This window comes from Heptranchias perlo, chromosome 1 (genome assembly GCF_035084215.1).
Source record: "Heptranchias perlo isolate sHepPer1 chromosome 1, sHepPer1.hap1, whole genome shotgun sequence".
Taxonomy (NCBI): domain Eukaryota; kingdom Metazoa; phylum Chordata; class Chondrichthyes; order Hexanchiformes; family Hexanchidae; genus Heptranchias; species Heptranchias perlo.
Genome location: NC_090325.1, coordinates 22,465,464 through 22,487,260, shown reverse-complemented (window position 1 = coordinate 22,487,260; position 21,797 = coordinate 22,465,464). Strand labels below are relative to the sequence as shown.

General features: G+C 40.0%; 1 protein-coding gene across 7 annotated transcripts in view; it reads right to left on the bottom strand.

Moving 5' to 3' along the window:
* Positions 1 to 21,797, bottom strand: part of LOC137320406 (zinc finger matrin-type protein 1-like) — a 133,719-nt gene that overhangs the window by 81,204 nt on the left and 30,718 nt on the right. Inside the window, exons 1-2 of one of the 7 annotated variants that reach the window (XM_067982140.1) lie at positions 16,336 to 16,425; positions 11,566 to 11,641 (exon numbers count right to left, since the gene is read on the bottom strand). The exons of 5 other annotated variants lie outside the window; for them this stretch is intronic. Coding sequence is in view for 1 of the 2 variants with exons in the window: in XM_067982108.1 (XP_067838209.1) it covers positions 16,336 to 16,474 (139 nt within the window). In the remaining variant the exon portion in view is untranslated. Of the gene's footprint in view, positions 1 to 11,565; positions 11,642 to 16,335; positions 16,508 to 21,797 lie in introns of those variants that run through there. One more of the 7 variants, XM_067982108.1, reaches the window with a different exon arrangement.

The window sequence follows — 21,797 nt, the reverse complement described above, 5'->3', positions numbered from 1 at the left end:
TAGATCAAAAGGTATCTGGATGTAATGGTGCATCATTTATTTTCTAATTTCTTCTCCATAATGTTGCTTTATTTTTGCTATACTTACTTTATTTTATATTATTTCTACTTCTTTTATTGTCTCTATATTTTTCTACCTGTTCTGGTGACGGAAACCTCAAAAATATGTTTCTAGCACTAAAAAGAAACTGCAGACACTGGTAGTGATCTTTCACCACTACCACTGACCAGAAGTGGAATATTGTTACCACTGTATGAGCAAGCCTAGTACACAAAAGATGCCTTCTCCAGGATACTGCAAAATACTAGTACATCTGAGACCCATGTACTTTTTGAGTAACCTAGACATAACTGAAGGGTCAAAGGGTCTAGGTTGACAAAATCTGTACTTAAAGTCTCTCCACATCTCCCATCCTTTCAGCTAGAGGCATGGAATACTGTACTTAGACCACAGACCCTTATACTTAAGAGGTTGTGTAGTGCAGCATGTCAAGATGCCAGTTACTAATCATTCATTGATAGGGCACTCTTACCTTCCTTCTTGCTGAGCCTATAAACTTGGCTCGAGCTGTTGAAGCATATATTATATAAATATTGGATGACAAAAGAGATAGAGAGTAAGATGAAGCAGAAAAAAGGGGCGCATGACAGATGTCAGGTTGATAACACAAGTGAGAACCAGGCTGAATATAGAATGTTCAGAGGGGAAGTGAAAAAGGAAATAAGAGGGGCAAAGAGGGAGTAAGAGAATAGACTGGCAGCAAACATAAAAGAGAATCCAAAAGTCTTCAATAGGCATGTATACAGTAAACGGGTAGTAAGAGGAGGGGCAGAGACCAAAAAGGAGATCTACTCATGGAGGCAGAGGGCATGGCCGAGGTACTAAATGAGTACTTTGTATTTGTCTTTACCAAGGAAGAAGATGCTGCCAGTGTCTCAGTAAAGGAAGATGTAGTTGAGATACTGGATGGGCTAAAAATTGATAAAGAGGAACCAGAAATGCTAACTGTACTTAAAGTAGATAAGTCACCTAGTCCGTATGGGATGCATCCTAGGTTGCTGAGGGAAGTAAGGTTGGAAATTGCAGAGGTACTGGCCATAATCTTCCAAACATCCTTAGATACGGGGGTGGTGCCAGAGGACTGGAGAATTGCAAATAATACACCCTTGTTCAATAAAGGGTGTAAGGGTAAACTCAGCAACTACAGGCCAGTCAATTTAATCTCGGTGATGGAAAACTTTTAGAAATGATAATCCGGGACAGAATTAGCAGTCACTTGGACAAGTGTGGATTGATTGGGAAAACCAGCATAGATTTGCTAAAGGCAAATCGTGTTTAACTAACTTGGTAGAGTTTTTTGATGAGGTAACAGAGAGGGTAGATGAGGGCAATGCGGTTGATGTGGTGTATATGAACTTTCAAAAAGCGTTTGATAAAGTGCCGCATAATAGCCCACGGAATAAAGTGGGCACTAGCAGCATGGATACAAAATTGGCTAAGTAACAGGAAGCAGAGAGTAGTGGTAAACGGTTGATTTTCGGTCCGGAGGGAGGTGTACAGTGGTTTTCCCCAGGGATCAGTACTAAGACCACTACTTTTCTTGATATATATTAATGACTTGGGTGTACAGGGCAAATTTGCAGATGACACAAAACTTGGAAGAGTAGTGAACAGTGAGGAGGATAGTGATAGACTTCAAGAGGATATAGAAATGGGCGGACACGTGGCAGATGAAATTTAATGCAGAAAAATGCAAAGTGATACATTTCAGTAGGAAGAACGAGAAGAGGCAATATAAGCTAAAGGGCACAATTCAAAATGGGGTACAGGAACAGGGAGATCTGTGGGTATATGTTTTTAAATCGTTAAAGGTGGCAGTGCAGGTTGAGAAAGCAGTTAAAAAAACGTATGGGATCCTGGGCTTTATAAATAGAGGCACAGAGTACAAAAGCAAGGAAGTCATGGTGAACCTTTATAAAACACTGATTCGAACACAACTGCAGTATTGTGTCCAGTTCTGGGCACCACACTTTAGGAAAGATGTGAAGGCCTTAGAGAGGCTGCAGAAGAGATTTACTAGAATGATTCCAGGGATGAGGGACTTTAGTTACGTGGATAGACTGGAGAAGTTGGGTTTGTTCTGCTTGGAACAGAGAAGATTGAGAGGAGATTTCAAGGAGGTATTTAAAATCTTGAAGATTTTAAATACCTATTCTAGACGGAATAGATAGAGAGAAACTGTTCCCATTGGTGGAAGGGTCAAGAACCAGAGGACATAGATTTAAGGTGACTGGCAAAAGAACCAAAGGTGACACGAGGAAGAACTTTTTTACGCAGCGAATGGTCATCATCTGGAATGCACTGCCGGGGCAGGTGGTGGAGGCTGATTCAATCATGGCCTACAAAAGGGAACTCTATAAGTACTTGAAAGGAAAAAATTTGCAGGGCTATGGGGATAGGGCGGGGGAGTGGGACTAGCTGGATTGCTCTTGCATAGAGCCAGCACGGACTCAATGGGCCGAATGGCCTCCTTCCGTGCTGTAACCTTTCTATGATTAATTAACTTAAATGTCAGGCAGTTTTGGGACTGCAACTCGGACTAATTTTCCTTCACACAACTTTACAGCACAAGAGGCAGCCATTTGGCCCAAATAGGCCTGAGCAGGCTCTTTGAGAGAGTGACCCACTTAGTTCCATGCCCCTGCCCTCACATGCACTTCACTTTTTTCATTTATCCATTTTTCTTGTAAAAACTATTATTGATTCTGCTTCCACATTGTCTGGCAGGGCATCCCATATCCTCACAACTCTGCATTATAAAGAAGATTCTCCTAATCTCTCCTTTTGATCTTTTGGAGATTATCTTCAATTTATGTCATCTAATTATTGACTTACTGATCAGTGGAAATAGATTTTTTCCCATTTACCTTACTAACACCCTTCATAATTTTGAACGCTTCAAAATTACAATGGTGTTGATAAGGTAATCTACCTGATTTTCGCATAACCTTCTCTGTTATAGTGAAAAGATCACCAGTTTCATAACTTCTCATAACTAGAACCTCTGATCCTGGCTCTATTAAATTTCTTCTGCATTCGCTCCATGGTCTTGGCATCCTTCCTAAAGTAGGGTGCCCAAAACTAGACACAGTATTCGAACTGTAGCCTAATTATTGACTTGTCTCATTCGAGGGCAACAGGTAAAGGCTGAATTTCATTTTCCTTCTTCCAAAGTTATACAGCCAAAGTGTTGTGCAGTGAACACAAGAGTTATGTAAATGGACCACCATTCATAAAGCTGACCGAGTAATGCAAAGGTGATAAAGAGGAGGTACTTGAAAAGCTAGCTGTACTTAAAGTAGATAAGTCTCACGGTCCGGATGGGTTGCATCCTAGGTTGCTGAGGGAAGGGTGGAAATTGCGGAGGTACTGGCCATAATCTTCCAAACATCCTTAGATACGGGGGTGGTGCCAGAGGACTGGAGAATTGCAAATGTTACGCCCTTGTTCAAAAAAGAGTGTAAGGATCAGTTTAATCTCGGTGGCGGGGAAACTTTTAGAAATGATAATCTGGGACAGACACTTGGACAAGTGTGTCTTGATTAGGGAAAGCCAGCACGGATTTGTTAATTTGCTGTGGATGCTGAGTCATTGAATATATTTAAGGCTGAGATGGATAGATTTTTGGACTCTAGGGGAATCAAGGGATATGGGGATCGGGCAGGAAAGTGGATTTGAGGTTGAAGATCAGGCATGCTCTGATTGAATGGCGGAGCAGGCTCCAGGGACCGTATGGCCTACACCTGCTCCTATTTCTTATGTTCTTTGTTAAAGACAAATCATGTTTAACTAATTTGATAGAGTTTTTTGATGAGGTAACAGAGAGGGTAGATGAGGGCAATGCAGTTGATGTGGTGTATATGGACTTTCAAAAGGCATTTGATAAAGTGCCGCATAATAGGCGTGTCATCAAGATTGAAGCCCATGGAATAAAGGAGGCAGTAGCAGCATGGATACAAAATTGGATAAGTAACAGGAAGCAGAGAGTAGTGGTGATCGTTGTTTATCGGACTGGAGGGAGGTGTAGAGTGGTGTTCCACAGGGGTCGGTATTAGGACCATTGCTTTTCTTGATATATATTAATGACTTGGACTTGGGTGTACAGGGCACAATTTCCAAATTTGCAGATGACACAAAACTTGCAAGTGTAGTGAACAGTGAGGAGGATAGTAATAGATATCAAGAGGGTATAGACAGGCTGGTGAAATGGGTGGACACGTGGCAGATGAAATTTAACGCAGAAAAATGCCAAGTGATACATTTCGGTAGGAAGAATGAGGAGAGGCAATATAAACTAGAGGGCTCAATTCTAAAAGGGGTACAGGAACAGAGAGATCTGAGGGTATATGTGCATAAATCATTGAAAATGGCAGGGCAGGTTGAGAAAGTGGTTAAAAAAGCATACGGGCTCCTGGGTTTTATAAATAGAAGCATAGAGTACAAAAGTAAGGAAGTCATGATGAACCTTTATAAAACACTGGCTCGACCACAACTGGAATAATGTGTCCAGTTCTGGGCACCACACTTTAGGAAAGATGTAAAGGCCTTAGAAAGAGTGTAGAAAGATTTACTAGAATGATTCCAGGGATGAGGGACTTTAGTTACGGGGATAGACTGGAGAAGCTGGGGTTGTTCTCCTTGGAACAGAGAAGGTTGCGAGGAGATTTCATAGAGGTATTTGAATCTTGAAGGGTCTAGACAGAATAGATAGAGAGAAACTGTTCCTATTGGCGGAAGGGTCAAGAACCAGAGGACAGAGGTGATTGGCAAAAGAACCAAAGGTGACATGAGGAAAAACTTTTTTGCGCACTGTGTGGTTAGGATCTGGAATGCGCTGCCCGAGGAGGGTGGTGGAGGCAGTTTCAATCATGACTTTCAAAAGGGAACTGGATACATACTTGAAAGGAAAAAATTTGCAGGGCTACGGGGATAGGGCGGGGGAGTGGGACTAGCTGGGTTGCTCTTGCATAGAGCCAGCACGGACTCGATGGGTCGAATGGCCTCCTTCCGTGCTGTAACCTTTCTATGATTCTACATCACAGTTTAGCTGCCATAAAATATCCTATTAGTTAACTACTTCTAAATTCATTCGTGATATTCTGATTAAATACAGATTTTTGTTTTACAAAGTATATTCCATACATGTAATATTTAATTTCGGTCTCCATAATCTCTATTTTTCATAATAATGTTTTTAAATCTGCATCACTAAGGGAATCAAGGGATTTGGGAAAAGGGCGGGAAAGTGGAGTTGAGGTTGAAGATCAGCCATGATCTTATTGAATGGTGGAGCAGGCTCGAGGGCCTGTATGGCTTGCTCCTGCTCCTATTTCTTATGTTCTCATGACTGGAAAAATTTTGATCAAAATGAAGCGAAATGTATTTTCAGTCAGCAATCAATCTTTACTTGTTAGCTTCAAATTTTCTCCCTTTCTTTCTGGATCATGCATCTCTGATGACCAAAAGAGTAGGTCAGCATTGCAAATACTGCTAAAATCTGGTTCCTAACCAGCATTTATGGCCTGTTGTTTATTCGCCCTCAGATTTTGCCCATCTCTTCTTAGACAGGCCTTTACTCACTAGTCAGATGTTTCCTGTAGGAAAATGGCTCAGACCAGGAACTCAGTTGAGTGGAGAATGAAACCTGGTCCCCACTAATCTGCAACTCCACACACCAGCACTTCAATAGATTAAGCTTAGTTATTTTTAAATGGGCCTTTCAAGGCTAATAAAAAAATTGTGGGAAACACTCAGCAGGTCAGTCAGCATCTAAGGAGAGATGCTTTGTTTCAGATTTACAGCACATCGAGTTACATAGAGTCTACAGCACAGAAACAGGCCAATCTGTCCAAGTGGTGTACGCTGGCGTTTATGCTCCACACAAGTTTCCTCCCACCCCTCTTCATCTAACCCCATCAGCATATCCTTCTATTCCTTTCTCCCTCGTGTGCTTATCTAGCTTCCCTTTAAATGTATTTATGCTATTTGCCTCAACTACTCCATGCGGTAGCACGTTCCACATTCTAACCACTCTTTGGGTAAAGAATTCCCAATTGGATGTATTAGTGACTATCTTATATTTATGACCTCTTGTTTTGGACTTCCTACAAGTGGAAACATCTTCTCTACATCTACCCCATCAAACCCTTTCATTATCTTGAAGACCTATATCAGATCACCCCTCAGTCTTTTCTTTTCTAGAGAAAAGAGCCCCAGCCTGCTCAATCTTTCCTGTTAAATATATCCTCTCAGTTCTGGTATCATCCTGTGAATCTTTTTTGCACCTTCTCCAGTGCCTCTATATCCTTTTTATAATATGGTGACCAGAACTGTACAGAGTACTCCAAGTGTGGTCTAACCAAAGTTCTACACAAGTTTAACATAACTTCTCTGCTTTTCAATTCTATCCCTCTAGAAATGAACCCGTGCTTGGTTTGCTTTTTTTATGGCCTTATTAACCTGCGTCACTATTTTTAGTGATTTGTGTATCTGTACCCCTAGATCCCTTTGTTCCTCTTCCCCATTTGGACTCTCATTATCTAAGAAGTATGTGGCCTCCTTATTCTTCCTACCAAAATGCATCCCTTTCACACTTATCCAGATTGAAATTTATTTGTCACTTACATGCCCATTCTGCAACTTTATTAATGTCTTCTTGAAGTCTTCGCATTCTTCCTCAGTATTAACTATAGCACCCAATTTGGTGTCGTCCACAAATTTTGAAATTGTACTTCTGATTCCCGAGTCAAAATTGTTAGTGTAAATTGTGAACAATAATGGTCCCAGCACCAATCCCTATGGAACACCACTTCCCACCTTTTCCAATCTTAGTAACTACCCTTAACCCCTACTCTCTGTTTTCTGTTTTGTAGCCACCTTGCAATCCATTCTGTTGGTTGTCCCCTGACTCCACATGCTCTGACCTTAGTCATGAGTTTACTATGATCGAAGGCCTTTTGAAAATCCAAATATATTACATCTACATTACCATTGTCTACTCTTTCTGTTACTACTTTGAAGAATTCAATAAGGTTGGTCAAGGATGACCTTCCCTTTTGAAATCCGTGCTGACTACTCTATTATATTTTCGGTTTCTAGATGTTTTTCTTTTACATCTTTTAATAAAGATTCCATTATCTTTCCTATAACGATGTTAAGCTAATTGTTCTATAGTTTCCTGGACTTGTTCTGTCTCCCTTTTTAAATATGGGAATAACATTAGCTGTCTGCCAGTCCTCTGGCACTATTCCCATTTCTAATGAATTTTTATTTATATGTAATAGTACCTCTGCTATCTCTTCCCTAACTTCTAATATGCGTGGATGCAATCCATCCGGACCAGGGGGTTTTATCCTCTCAAGTTTGATTGGTTTATTATCTCCCCCTTTCTATCTTAAATGCCGTTATATCTTTTTTGATCTCTTCTTCTAATGTCATGTCCATCCTGTTAGTCTCGCTGATAAACAGGGAGGCAAAGTAACTTTTCAATATTTCTGCTATTTCGCCGTCATTACCTGTGAGATTATCTTGTGCCTCCCTTAATGGCCCTATCCTTAGCCTGATTTTTTTTTTGTAATTTGTGTCTGTAGAATAATGACTATTTCTTTTTATGTTGTTTGATAATTTATTTTCTTAGTTCTTCTTTGCTTTCCTAACCTCTTCGTGTTCCCTTTTGTCATCCTCTCCTTTCTTATGTATTTAGTATATGCCTCTCTGTTTAATTTTGACCGAATCTCCTTATTCATCCATGGTGTCTCATTATTGGCTAGCTTGTTCTTGTTTTTTAGCAGAATGCATTTCTCCTGAGCTCAATTGATCACCTTATTAAATATTTCCCACTGTTGTTCCATCTCTTGGTCTATCAACTTTTTTTTCCCAGTTTACCTTCCCTAGTTCCATTCTCATCCCCTCAAAACTAGCTTTTTTCCAATCTATTACTTTGGTCTTTGTCTTACTTATGTATTTTTCAATCATTATTTTAAACCTTATTATACTGTGATCGCTATTGCCTAGGTGTTCCCATTCGCTTGCTTCCCTTATCTGTTCCGGTTCATTTCCCATTATTAGATACAGCAGTGATTGCGGTTTTGTTGAGCTTCTTACGTACTGGTTAAGAAAGGAGCCCTGAACACACTGTAAAAACTCCATTCCCTTTTCCCCTTTACCTACCTCTTCTTGCCAGTTTATTCAGGTTTGTTGAAATCTCCCATTATTATTGTACGTCTTTTACTCATTTCATAGATTTGTTTACATATTTCTTCCTCCACTTCCCTTCCACTACTAGGTGGTCTGTAGAATACCTCTATTAGCACGATCAATCCGTTATGTGTTTTATCTCAATCCATATGGATTTTGTTTCTATCTTAATGTTAGTTATGTCCCTTTTTTCTACTGCCATCGTTATCTTTAATTAGCACAGCTACCCCCCCCCCCCCCCCACCCCACCATCCTTCTTCCTTCCCTATCCTTTCTAAATACATTATATCCTGCAATATTTAACTGCTATTTCTGCTCTTTATTAAGCCATGTTTCAGTTATCCCTACTACATCTGGCTCCTAGCTACAAATTATTACTTCCAGTTCCCCCATTTTTATTTCGGATGATAAGCACATTGCTATACAGGCATTTTAATTTGTTTTTATTAATTGTTCCATTCACTTTATTTTTAACAGTCATTTTATACTAGTGTCTTATAACTGTATCTGTTCCCTGACTGTTTGTTACCTTTATTCCTTACCTTGGTTTGACCTTTACTCTCATCTCCTATTTCTTTTATTTTCAGGATTATGTTATTTTCACCAGATCCCTCCCCCCGTCTTACTAGTTTAAAGTCTTATCCACCTGCAGTTTTTTGCTTTTTGTTTGACAAATATTTGTAATTGATTGGTTAATTTTTAGCAGTAATATTAATACCAGGTAATCAACTGTTGATTTTCACGCCATAAACTTGATTGTATCACAATTACTAAACTTTCAGAATGGCCACCATCAGATGATGTGCAAGATGACATGTTACTGTTTGTTGCCTAAGCTTGTTAAACTCACAAAAGGTTCTACACACAAAATGTTAACTGTCTTTTCTCTTTATTGATGTTGGTGGACCTAGTGCTTATGTCCAGTAATGTCTGTTTTTATTTCAGATTTCCAATTTTTCATCACATATGTGCCCTGACCAATGGTATTCCCTAGGATACTTGCCTCAATCCTTTCTTCCCACTCTCAGTATATCTCAATAAATAACAGATAATGCATGAGATTAACCTTGGGGTTCAGATGCTCATTATAAAACACCTGATTTTCACTCAAAGTTTTATACATCATCTCAAATCCTCAATGAGATTACTGCCCTGGAATCTTTCCCAGGTACCAATTATGCTCTTTTTAATCTATTATTTACTTTGAAAATTGGCCTTTCCCCCAACACATCGCCACCAAAAATTCCAATGATTGGTACTACAGGGCATTGATTTTTATCTTACTGACTGCTATCCTGAAGATAAAACATTGTGCCCACAGTTTGTAAATCAAGGGAATCTCCAACAGGAGTTGTATGGGGTATAGGTTTAAAAAGAAATGAAAACTAGAAATCACAGAGACTATTTTCTTTGTAAATGTGTTTTGGAAGACATCAGGGCAAAAACCATATCAATTTTATTGATGAGAATGGATGGATGCAAGCTAACTTCAAGCACATTTGCAATGTAGCACTGAGGGAGGGACTCTGGTAAATTAAAAATTAGTACCAATGTTTTAGCTGCGAGTCCACAGCACAAAACTGCACAATCTGCAAGTGGCCATTTGAGATGCTGAACCATTCACATTGGTGAGGTAGAAGGTATCAATTAGGTTTAGGTTAACCTGAAAGCTTCTGCTGAGATACATATACACTTCACAATTGGTACTCTTAAGGATTAAGTATATTTTGGGGAGTGGGTTTACAAGAGAAATTTTACTCTGCACCTAGCCTGTGGCATGCTTAACCTGTGAATGTTTGATATTGAGATTCAGTGGAAAAGTGCTCCATTTCCCTGCAATGATGTCCCATACCTTGCTAAGCAATAAGGTAAAATAGTCCCAGTAGCATCAAAGACAGTCTTATTCCTGTCATTTTAAAAAAATATTGTGGGCTATCTCAGTCTCTGTGCTGTCATCATCTTCCGCTTGCAAGTCTCTCAAGAGGAAATCTCTCTGTGGTGGCTAACTGATCTGGCCTCCAAGGACTAGTAGCATATTATGTCAATAAAGTGTCGACCCTCAATTGCTCCAGTCTTTACATCAGTGTTTGTTGCTTAACAGATGAGATCAGCTTTTTAAAATTAATTTGCATTATCGTCCAATAAAATGCCTCTAGCTTAAAACTGCATGACCCCTACCTACACACAAAGGGTGGTAGAAGTTTGGAACTCTCTTCCGCAAACGGCAATTGATACTAGCTCAATTGCTAAATTTAAATCTGAGCTAGATAGCTTTTTGGCAACCAAAGGTATTAAGGGATATGGGCCAAAGACAGGTATATGGAGTTAGATCACAGATCAGCCATGATCTTATCAAATGGCAGAGCAGGCATGAGGGGCTGAATGGCCTACTCCTGTTCCTACGTTCCTGACCACAGTGTTTTATTTTTAAATAAAGATAGAGCATGTCAAAATAAGAAAACAATTTTGTATTTGTACGTCGTTTAACACGTCCCTCTGCCAATGGACTCTACCCAACCAAATTCCTCTCCTAAGGGGCAAGGGTTTTCCTGGTTCCTGAAAATAAATCAAGTGAAATTCCAGAATCTCTATCTAACCTTACATCCTTGACCAGCTTTCTCTCGCGATGCAATATCTACATTATCTCAGCAGGCCAAAAAGCATCATGAACCACACAACTTCACTTATCCTTAGAAACCTCAATCCCATTCCTAATTGGATATGCCTCTCCTAGCTAAATCCAAGAAATTATTCTAACTTAAAAAAAATCAGTAACTTTGACAAGACCGCTCGTGGAAGTGCAAAAGTGTTTTTGTGTTGAACATTAACCATCAAAGTATCAACTACTTTTCTCCTCATTGAATTATTAATGTAACGTTGGACACTGTTGCTGAGCAGAAGTATAGGCACAATAAACTGACCAAATATGATGGGAGTTTATTTCAAATGGTGAATTTTTACAATGAAACTTTAAAAAAACAATAGTATGACAATTGGAGATTAAATATTAAATCAGCAGTGTCATGAGGCTTTAAGCTATAAATGCTGAGAATTATTCTTAACAAATGTATGGGAAATTAATGTTTTCATTACAGAAACTGGAACACATGATTTTTAAAGGCAGCCCAGCACTGATTTTAAAAAGTTACAAAGAATTATCTCTGACATCGTTTTTGCCCTTCGCTCTTGTTTTTTTAAAAATATATTCTTGTTTAAATTATCTAATCAGCTAAGCTGACTTGGAGGAGGTAGAGTTTGGCAGCAGAAGGAAGCTGAAAGATACAGAACATACCCCGGGTTAATAATTACCTTCTGTTGCAAATTCAACTCATGCACACTGTTGTGCCCAGTAATTCGTTCAAGTCAGTACACTTGATTAGGTCATCTGCAGTGTTTAAACAAAAATATTAAATGACCAATGAAGAAAAATAAATAAAAGGATATTTGCCTTTTAAAACAAGAGTACTGATACTGACCCGAGAAGAAAAAAAGTGAGAAATCTGGCTCATTGCTTTTATAAATGAGGTTCAATTAGACCAGTGGAACATTAACCGACCTCAGTGAACCTTTGGAAATTAAAGAAAATTGTACTTTTAAGTTTTTTTGTGCTTAGCAAGCCATGGAACGTCTGTGTAGGGAAATGGAACACTTTTCCACTCAATCTCATCATCAATCATTCACAGGTCAAGTACCCAACAGGTTAGGTGCAGAGTAAAGCTTCTCTTGTGACCCCACCCCCCAAAATATACTTATCCTTCAGAGTACCAATTGTGAAGTGTTTATGTATCTCAGCAGGAGCTTTCAGCTTAACCAAAACTTAATTGGTACCTTCTATTTCACCAGTGTGAATGGTTCATCATCTCAAACAGCCACTCTAAGTGAGAATGCAAATAGTGCAGAACTGAGGGCAGTTTTGTGCTGTGGACTTGCAATCACTAGGATACAGCACAAACTCATTCATAAACTGGACACTTACAAACAACAAAGAAAGATGAGACCTTCATCCCATTGGACTGCGTTGGATTCAGTGAAGCAACAGTATGGTAACTCACTGTCTCACATGGTGGGAAATATGTTGGGCAAAAAAACCCCATTGTGTTTACATAGTGGTAAACAGCTGCACCTATGGAGAAGACACACCTGGAGCTTTTGTACTGGAAGTATGATTTGTAAGATCAGCTGGTGTATACAGTGATAAGACAGCCCTTTGCATCAAACTACATCTTTCAACTTGATCACAGCCAAGAATTTATTTTGGGTATTACAAGCCTATACTATATTCATCCATTTCTTTCTGCTGAATCATAAAGTGACTGACAGTTCCAGTTTGAAGAGAAGTACTGAAATGCAAACTTTGATCTGACTTTGAAAATTAAACTAACAATTCTTCCAGTCACTAGGAATGTTCAAATACTGTATATTTTTGAGAGAAAATGCTCAGTATGTCCACTTTACATCATTTTCATAGACACAAAATACTAAGAAATCAAGCATTCTGGGTTAATACAACCACCTAGAATAAGCAACTGTTCAGATGACAAGGTCCTTGACACATTACTATCGATTTCCACATGCCAGACTGCAGCTCAAGTACTTTGCTAATACTTCTACTTTTCTATACATTCACAGAAGGATAACTCCTTTGTTGAAGAAAAATTTCATCCCTGTTTCCAAATCACTTTGTGGCTTCTTCAATCTGCTGTGCCTTACATTCCTGCACACTACATCCATTCCACCATTGGTGGCTGTTTGTTCAATCAATATACTGCTGTCCTCTGAAATGCTCTACCCAGTTCCCTCTGCCTTGTCAGTTCCCTCTCTACTTTTTAAAAAAGAGTCACTCAGGACGTGGGCATCGCTGGCAAGGCCAGTATTTATTGCCCATCCCTAGAGGCCCTTAGAAGGTGGCAATGGGCCACCTGATGCAGCGGTTTGACATAACTCGGTAGCTTGCTAGGCCAAGTCAGAGGGCAGTTAAGTGTCAACCATGTTGGTGTGGGACTGGAGTCATGTATAGGTTAGGTTGGGTAAAGGCAGCAGTTATCCTTTCCTAAAGGACATTAATCATAGAGTTGGGTTTTTATGACAGTCCGACAGATTCATGGCCACTTTTACTGATACCAGCTTTTTATTTCCAGTTTTTTTTTTACACTGAATTCAAATTCTCAAACTGTCATGGTGTGACTTGAACTCACATTCTCTGGATTATTAGTCCAGGCCTTTGGATTACTAACTAGTCCAGTAACATAGCACTAGGCTATTTTTAAAAACCTCATTGTGCCTTCAGTTCCCCATCCAAGTCTCTCCATTTCTTTCCTTTCTCCCAGTTCTCAATGTCCACTAAGCCATTCTTCCTTATTACAAAGCAGTAAGATGTTTACTGCATGTGAGAAGTGTGATACAAATGTGCAGAATGTGAGAAGTGTGATACAAATGTGCAGAATACCTTCGACTACCAAAATAATAATCTTGCTGACTGTATTGAAAGTACCCCTCAAACCTGAACCTTTCATTTACACTTTGTGATTGTTTATAACAGGAATCCACGTACCTGACTCTCAAAGCTACTTTGCACAGGACCCCTTTAGAAACAGTACATACATTTGGGTGGTCAACTTATATATGTGATGTACCTAAAAGCACGTTTGTCAAATTGTATTCACAAGGTATAATTGTGAAAGCTAGGAATGTTGATTTTTTTATTCAGACACCTAATAACATAAAAACTCAAGAACAAGGAAGTGCTATTCACCCCACTGAAACTCATCCCTCTAGCACAAATGATCTTATCTTACCTTCTAAAGAATTAGATAAATGTTTAAACTGTACTCGCAATGATAAAATGAATCTTTGCATTCTGCTCATGTCAAATGTTTATGGAAACGTGGTTAATAGTAATAGAATTTCAAGAAACACAATCACTTGGAACATTAAATTAGGATATGCTGTTGAGTTAATTCTGATTGCCTATATACAAGGCAATGGTTGTCAGTGCCAATGAGTGAGATTCCATGTTCACTCATTAACAGAGGCACATAATATTTTCCAAGATTGTACGCATCTTCTTGAAGGCTGACAGTTTGGCTATTTTGATCATTGCTAGTGCATCTGATTTTGTGTTTCCTGATCTGAACTAATTATTCTTACAGACACCTAATTCAGATCATGAATCATAGAATGGTTACAGCACAGGAGGCCATTCGGCCCATCGAGCCCGTGCTGATGAAGGTCACAAAAAAGTTACTTTCATAGGCAACCAATTTGTTTCTAAAATGCTGGTTTGCCTGTAAATTTACTTGCTCAACAGAAAAGCGATGCAGATGAATAAACATGGAAACAACTGAAAAGTAGAAAGTAAAATAAAAATTCTGTGCGGCCATTTCCTGCCACTGCATAAAATCAACACAAGTTAAAGTAGGTTAAAACAACTCTGCAAACATCAGAATCAGATATGGTAAGAAGAGTGTAGGATATAAATCAAAATAGCATACATTATTATTCATGATCTCTAGCACGGATGAACAGATCTCTAAATGCTTTTGCAGCAGTTTCACCAGCTCTATTGTGCAATGGAACTCACTCCATCTGATGGCCATGACACTTTCCTTGGTATGTATGTTTTGTCTGCTTAACCTTTTAGGGGTTGAAACTATGCTGTGTTATATTAGCAACAAATATGTTAACACATTCATTTGAAATTTAACAAAAGTTATTTTTATTTGAAACTATTTTATATGGGTGGACACCTTTGTTAAAATAACAGAATGACTACATTAACAAGTTTGTTACTATCATTACACAGCATGATTTCAACTTCTTAAAATGTAACCAACCTAGTGAAAACTGCAAAGTGAGAAATCCTGAAGTGCAAGATACTGTAAGAAAATGGTGACAGGTAAGATATTTGTGCCAGTCCTATAATGAACCTGGTTGAAATCACAAATTGGAACTTAAAAGTTTTTTGCCCCTCTTCAAGTTTACACCTGCTGCTATGAATAGGGAAAGAAATAAATTATGAGCTACAGGGTGATGAGGAAACAGTATTTTAAAAAGTGCATTTTCCATGAAAATTTACAAGCGTAGTTTGAAATATTGCTTATGCCTTTTTATAAATGTACTTCAGCTATATGTTCATTGGCATTTATAGTACAAGATAGAACAACACTTTGCTATGTAATAATTTACACCATTGCTACAACAATCTGTGCTACTAATGCAACAGCACTTTTCATAACAGGCAGAACAGTAGAATCTTGAAAAGTAGTTTTTTATAGTCCCGTAAAAAAGTGGTCTAAATTTAGTCACTCTTTCTATAAGGACCATAAAAATTACAGTACAAGATTCAGAAACCTATTTTTAAGCATTATACATTTTTGTAAACTTCAAAAGGAATGTTATGTGAGTTTAATTCTTCATGTCTTTCAAATTGAGAATTATCACCCCAATCAAAAAATAAAATGCCACCACCGTGAATATGTAATTTTTAAAAAATGGTTTCAAAGCTGAAGTTCTCACCAATTTTCACAAATTCAAAACAATCATGAAGAGATGGGGAAAAAAACAATCTCTTGGTCATCAGCTCCTTTTAAGTGGTGTTTCCCCCCCCCCACACACACACACACACACAGGGGGGGGGGAAGTAATTCTATATAATGTATATAAAAAGGGGAGTTTATTTTTTTTTATATAAGACACCCAGATATAACCCAGGCCCAAGTGCAGTCATTTAAAAATCCAATAATCCCCTCTTCTTTATTTAAAAAAATATTTTCATGGTTACATTGTTGGGGTCGGCGGGGCGAAGCATTATAAATTTATTTATTTAATTATCACACCCTTTCCCCGGTAATGCCGCTTCCACCATCCCCAGGGAAGCAAAACAGAAAGTAAAAAAAAAAGAGCCGGGAAAGAGGGCAGGCAACACTCAGCACACGGACATACTCGACTCGCCCCAGGCGAGGAGCTGGGGCACTAGGCCGCTCCGCCTCACCGCTTGTTTGTTCTGGTTTTTGTTTTATTATTATTATTCTTTTTTTTTGTGGTTGTTGTGGTTGCACTGACTGCTGGAGCTGAACTCACCTTCTCGGTTCGTTTGCACGGCTCTATTAATCTCCCTGTTATTACTACTGTCACCCCCTGCCAGACTGTTACATGAATAGTTGGCCTTTTGCTTTCTAAAACTCTCCACTAGCTGCGGGATGGGACTGCTCATCTCCATGGTGGCAAGTGACCAGCGACTCCACTGCGCCTGCGCCATAGCCCCGCCCAGCCCAGCCCCCTCCGCGCCGAGAGCGGGGGAGGGGAAGCCAGAAGGTCCTTGCAGCTACATACAGAGGTGACACTAATCCTGGGGTGAATCAACTTCTCCGACACCTGATTCGTTTCTCTTAAATAGGTTCCGATTTTTATACTTAACAAGGTGGCTTTCGGAAAGGTTTTGTTAGTCCTGCAGGTCTTATAATTTTTTTTTTTTGTTATGCTACAAGGCCTAGTGTCAGGTTGTGGAGAGTGCGTCACATTCACTTGCTTTTATCCTTTTGTACCAAAAGAGGAGGTGACCCACATCATGCATTTTACTTACCAAACCCATGCAAATCATATATATGGCTGCTTCTAACACACCATTCCCATCGATAATGTGCACAGGGAGTTCTCATAAGAAATAGGAGTTTCCACACTGTTCACCTGAGGAAGGAGGAAGCCTCCGAAAGCTTGTGGAATTTAAAATAAATTTGTTGGACTATAACTTGGTGTTGTAAAATTGTTTACAATTATCAACCCCAGGCCATCATCGGCATCTCCACATCAAGAAATAGGAGCAGAGTAGGACATGCGGCCCCTTGAGCCTGCTCCGCCATTCAATAAGATCATGGCTGATCATTGGCTGCCATGCTCTCTACACTACAACAGTGACTACACTTAAAAGAAAGTACTTCATTGGCTGTCCTGAGGTCGTGAAAGGAGCTATATAAATACAAATTCTTTTCGGGTGAAACATCATACCCATGAACATCATGTATATAGGTGTTTCTTACACGGCACATTCATTAAGGTCGTATTCATGGTTACAGTTTACGAACCATAACCCATGCAAATCATATATATGGGTGCACCCATACCATTCTCATGAAGATCATATGTAAGTTCACTGATAGAGAAAGTAATACATGAACCCACCTTACATACATCCCAGAGCACCCAGGAAAAAAATAACCATTCAAATATTAATAAAACAAGTTATTAATTCTTTATTATCAACTAGGTCCTTTTTAAAAAAAAAAAATTGAATTTTAGCACCATTTTGTAAATAGATATTTTGATGTCTTTCAACTGTCAGAAGTTCCATAGAATTAATGGCACAGAAACAGGCCATTCGGCCCAACAGGTCTATTTATGCTCCATATGAGCTTCCTCTCACCTTACTTCACCTCACTGAAGGATCAATACATCCGTCTATTCCTTTCTCCCGCATGTACTTATCTAGCATCCCCTTAAATGCATCTATGCTATTCTCCTCAGCCATTCCATCTGGTAGCGAGTTCCACATTCTCACCATTCTCTTGAGTAAAGAAATTTCTTCTGAATTCCTTATTGGATTTATTAAAGACTGTCTTATATTTATGGCCCCTAGTTTTGGACTCCCCATAAGTGGAAACATCTTCTCTCTGTCTACCCTATCGAACCCCTTCATAATTTTGAAGATCTCTATCAGGTCACCTCTGAGGCTTCTCTTTTCTAGAGAAAGGAGCCCCAGTCTGTTCGATCTTTCCTGATAGTTGCTTCTCAGTTCTGGTATCATCCTTTTTGTACTATGGAGACCAGAACAGTTTTCTAAAAGTTTTGGTGCATCTCCAGGTCCAACAGGTTTAATTCTTTTTTGTTAATTATTGGTTAAAGGAAAGGTGCACGGTTCTTTTTCCAGGTCTCTGGATAGAGTATAGAATCAGCTATAGGATCATTTTCATTCTTCAGATATGAGATAAAAGTGAAGCTATTTCCCTGTTTTGATAGTTCTGGTGTTATTCAAAGAAAAACAGGGAGTTCTTCCAATGTCTTGGCCAACATTTATCCTACAGAACATACCACTATAAACTATTAACTGGTCATTAATCCCATTGCTGTTTGTGGTATCTTGCAAAATGGCTGCCATGTTTGCCTGCATAGCAATAGTCACTACATTTCAAAGTAATTTACTTGTTATAAAGGGTTTTGAGAGATTTCTGAGAGGTGTGATAAATCACTATATAAATGCAAGTCTCAGAGATGTATTTTCTTCTTTGAGGAAGTAACAAGCAACTTGGATAAAGGGGATCCTGTGGATGTGGTGAACTTGGATTTCCAGAAGGCTTTTGACAAGCTGCCATATCAAAGGCTACTACACAAAATAAGAGCTCATGATGTAGGGGGTAACATATTAGCATGGATAAAGGATTGGTTAGCTAACAGGAAACAGAGGGTAAGCATAAATGGGTCATTTTCAGGTTGGCAAGATGTAACGAGTGGAGTGCCACAGGGATCAGTGCTGGGGCCTCAACTATTTACAATCTATATCAATGACTTGGATGAAGGGACCGAATGTATGGTTGTTAAATTTGCTGATGACACAAAGGTAGGTAGGAAAGTAAGTTGTGAAGAGGACATAAGGAGTCTGCAAAGGGATATAGATAGGTTAAGTGAGTGGGCAAAAATTTGGCAGATGGAGTATAATGTGGGAAAATGTGAACTTGTCCACTTTGGCAGGAGGAATAGAAAAACAGTATGTTATTTAAATGGAGAGAGATTGCAGAACTCTGAGGTACTGAGGGATCTGGGTGTCCTCGTACATGAATCACAAAAAGTTAGTATGCAAGTATAGCAAGTGATTAGGAAGGCAAATGGAATGCTGTCATTTATTGCAAGGGGAATGGAATATAAAAGTAGAGATGTTTTGCTACACTTGTACAGGGCATTGGTGAGACCACATCTGGAATGCTGTGTGTAGTTTTGGTTATTTAAGAAAGAACATAATTGCTTTGGAGGCGGTTCAGAGAAGGTTCACTTGACTGATTCCTGGGATGAGGGGTTTATCTTATGAGGAAAGGTTGGACAAGTTGGGCCTGTATACACTGGAGTTTAGAAGAATGAGAGGTAATCTTATTGAAACATATAAGATCCGAGGGGACCAGAAGGGGTAGATGCTATGGAGATGTTTCCCCTTGTGGGAGAGACTAGAACTAGGTGCCACAGTTTAAAAATAAGGGGTCTCCCATTTAAGACGGAGATGAGGAGAAATGTTTTCTCTCAGAGGGTCGTGAGTCTGTGGAACTCCCTTCCCCAGAGAGCAGTGGAGGCAGGGTCATTGATTATTTTTAAGGCTGAGTTAGATAGATTCCTGATTAACAAGAGAGTCAAAGGTTATAGTAGGTAGACGGGAAAGTAGGGTTGAGGTCACAATCAGATCAGCCATGATCTTATCAAATGGCAGAGCAGGCTCAAGGGGCCGAATGGCCTACTCCTGCTCTTAATTCGTATGTTCATATGCCAACATTAAACATGTTAAAATATTGAGATTTGTATCCTTGTAGAAATGAAGTTCCGGGGCAATCGGGAAAGAGGTCAAAGGGAAAACCTTCCAGTGGCTGGAGTCATACTTAATGCAAAAGAAGATGGATGTTCTCGTCGGAGGCCTATTATCACTGCCCCAGGACATTACTGCAGGAGTTCCTCAGGGAAGCAACCTCAGCTATTTCATCAATGTATTCTCTTCCCATCATATGATCAGGAATGGGGCTATTTGCAGCTGATTCCAAAGTGTTCAGCTCCATTCACAACTCCTCTGATAACGAAGCACTCCATGCCAGCCTACAGCAGAACCTAGATAATATCCAGGCTTGTGCAGTTAACATTTGAACCACATAAGTGTTAGGTAATGATTATCTCAAACAAGCGAAAGTCCAAACATCTCTTTTTAACCTCCAACAGTACCACCATTACTGAATTACTGAGACCCCACCATCACCATCCAAGACAGACCAATATGCTTGATCGGTGCCCCTGCCACTGGACTCCATCACCAGTGCACTGTGGCTGCATGATCTACAGGATGCACTGCAGCAATTCACCAAAAGTTACTTCAACATCAGCTCCCTCCCTTGCAACGACTTGGAAATATATCGCTGTTCCTTCATTGTCGCTGGGTCAAAATCCTGGAACTCCCTTCCGATCAGCACTGTGGGAGAACCTTCACCACACGGACTGCAGCGGTTCAAGAAGGTGGCTCACCACCACCTTCTCAAGGGCAATTAGGGATGGGCAATAAATGCTGGCCTCGCCAGCGACGCCCACATCCCATGAACAAATAAAAAAAAAACCTCGACCCCAAGAAGGACAAGAGCAGCGATGCTGTGGGAATACCATGACCTCCAAGTTCTACTCCAAGTTGCACATCATTCTGACTTGGACCTATATCACCACTTCTTCATCATCGCTGGACAATATCCGAAATTCCCTACCTAACAACATTGTGGGAACACCATCGCCACAGGGATTGCAGTGGTTCAAGGAGAAGGCCCACCACCACCTTCTCAGGGAAACTAGAGGTGGACAATTAATGTGGTCTTGTCCACGTAGCTCACATCCCAAGAACAAATTAAAAAGTTGACAGTTGGCATTGGAGACCACCTGTTATTGGCCCACAGCAACCTCTCCTTGTTATAGGTTCAGATCGTTACCAGCATTCCTTATAATTTTTGGAGCCTACCCAAAGTAGTAGAAGCCCCTTTTGATACAGCTTTTTACCACAACTGCACATTTCCACTTCAATGGACTCACATTCCCCTTTACCATTCCCACGGTAGATCTTGACTTTGTGTGATGGTGTAAAACGGGGGATAGTAAGTCGGTAGGCGTAAAATGGATCGCCAATTCCAGAGGTGACGTGAGAGTGACTGCCCTTGACATCAAGGCAGCATTTGACCAAGTGTGGCACCAAGGAGCCGTAGTACAATTGAAGTCAATGGGAATCAGGGTGAAAACTCTCCAGTGGCTGGAGTCATACCTAGCACAAAGGAAGATGGTAGTGGTTGTTGGAGGCCAATCATCTCAGCCCCAGGACACTGCTGCAGGAGTTCCTCAGGGCAGTGTCCTAGGCCCAACCATCTTCAGCTGCTTCATCAATGACCTTCCCTCCATTATAAGGTCAGAAATGGGGATGTTCGCTGATGATTGCACAGTGTTCAGTTCCATTCGCAACCCCGCAAATAATGAAGCAGTCCGAGCCCGCATGCAGCAAGACCTGGACAACACCAGGCTTGGGCTCATAAGTGGCAAGTAACATTCGCGCCAGATAAGTGCCAGGCAATGACAATCTCCAACAAGAGAGAGTTTTTTTTTATTCGTTCACGGGATGTGGGCGTCGCTGGCGAGGCCAGCATTTATTGCCCATCCCTAATTGCCCTCGAGAAGGTGGTGGTGAGCCGCCTTCTTGAACCGCTGCAGTCCGTGTGGTGACGGTTCTCCCACAGTGCTGTTAGGAAGGGAGTTCCAGGATTTTGACCCAGCGA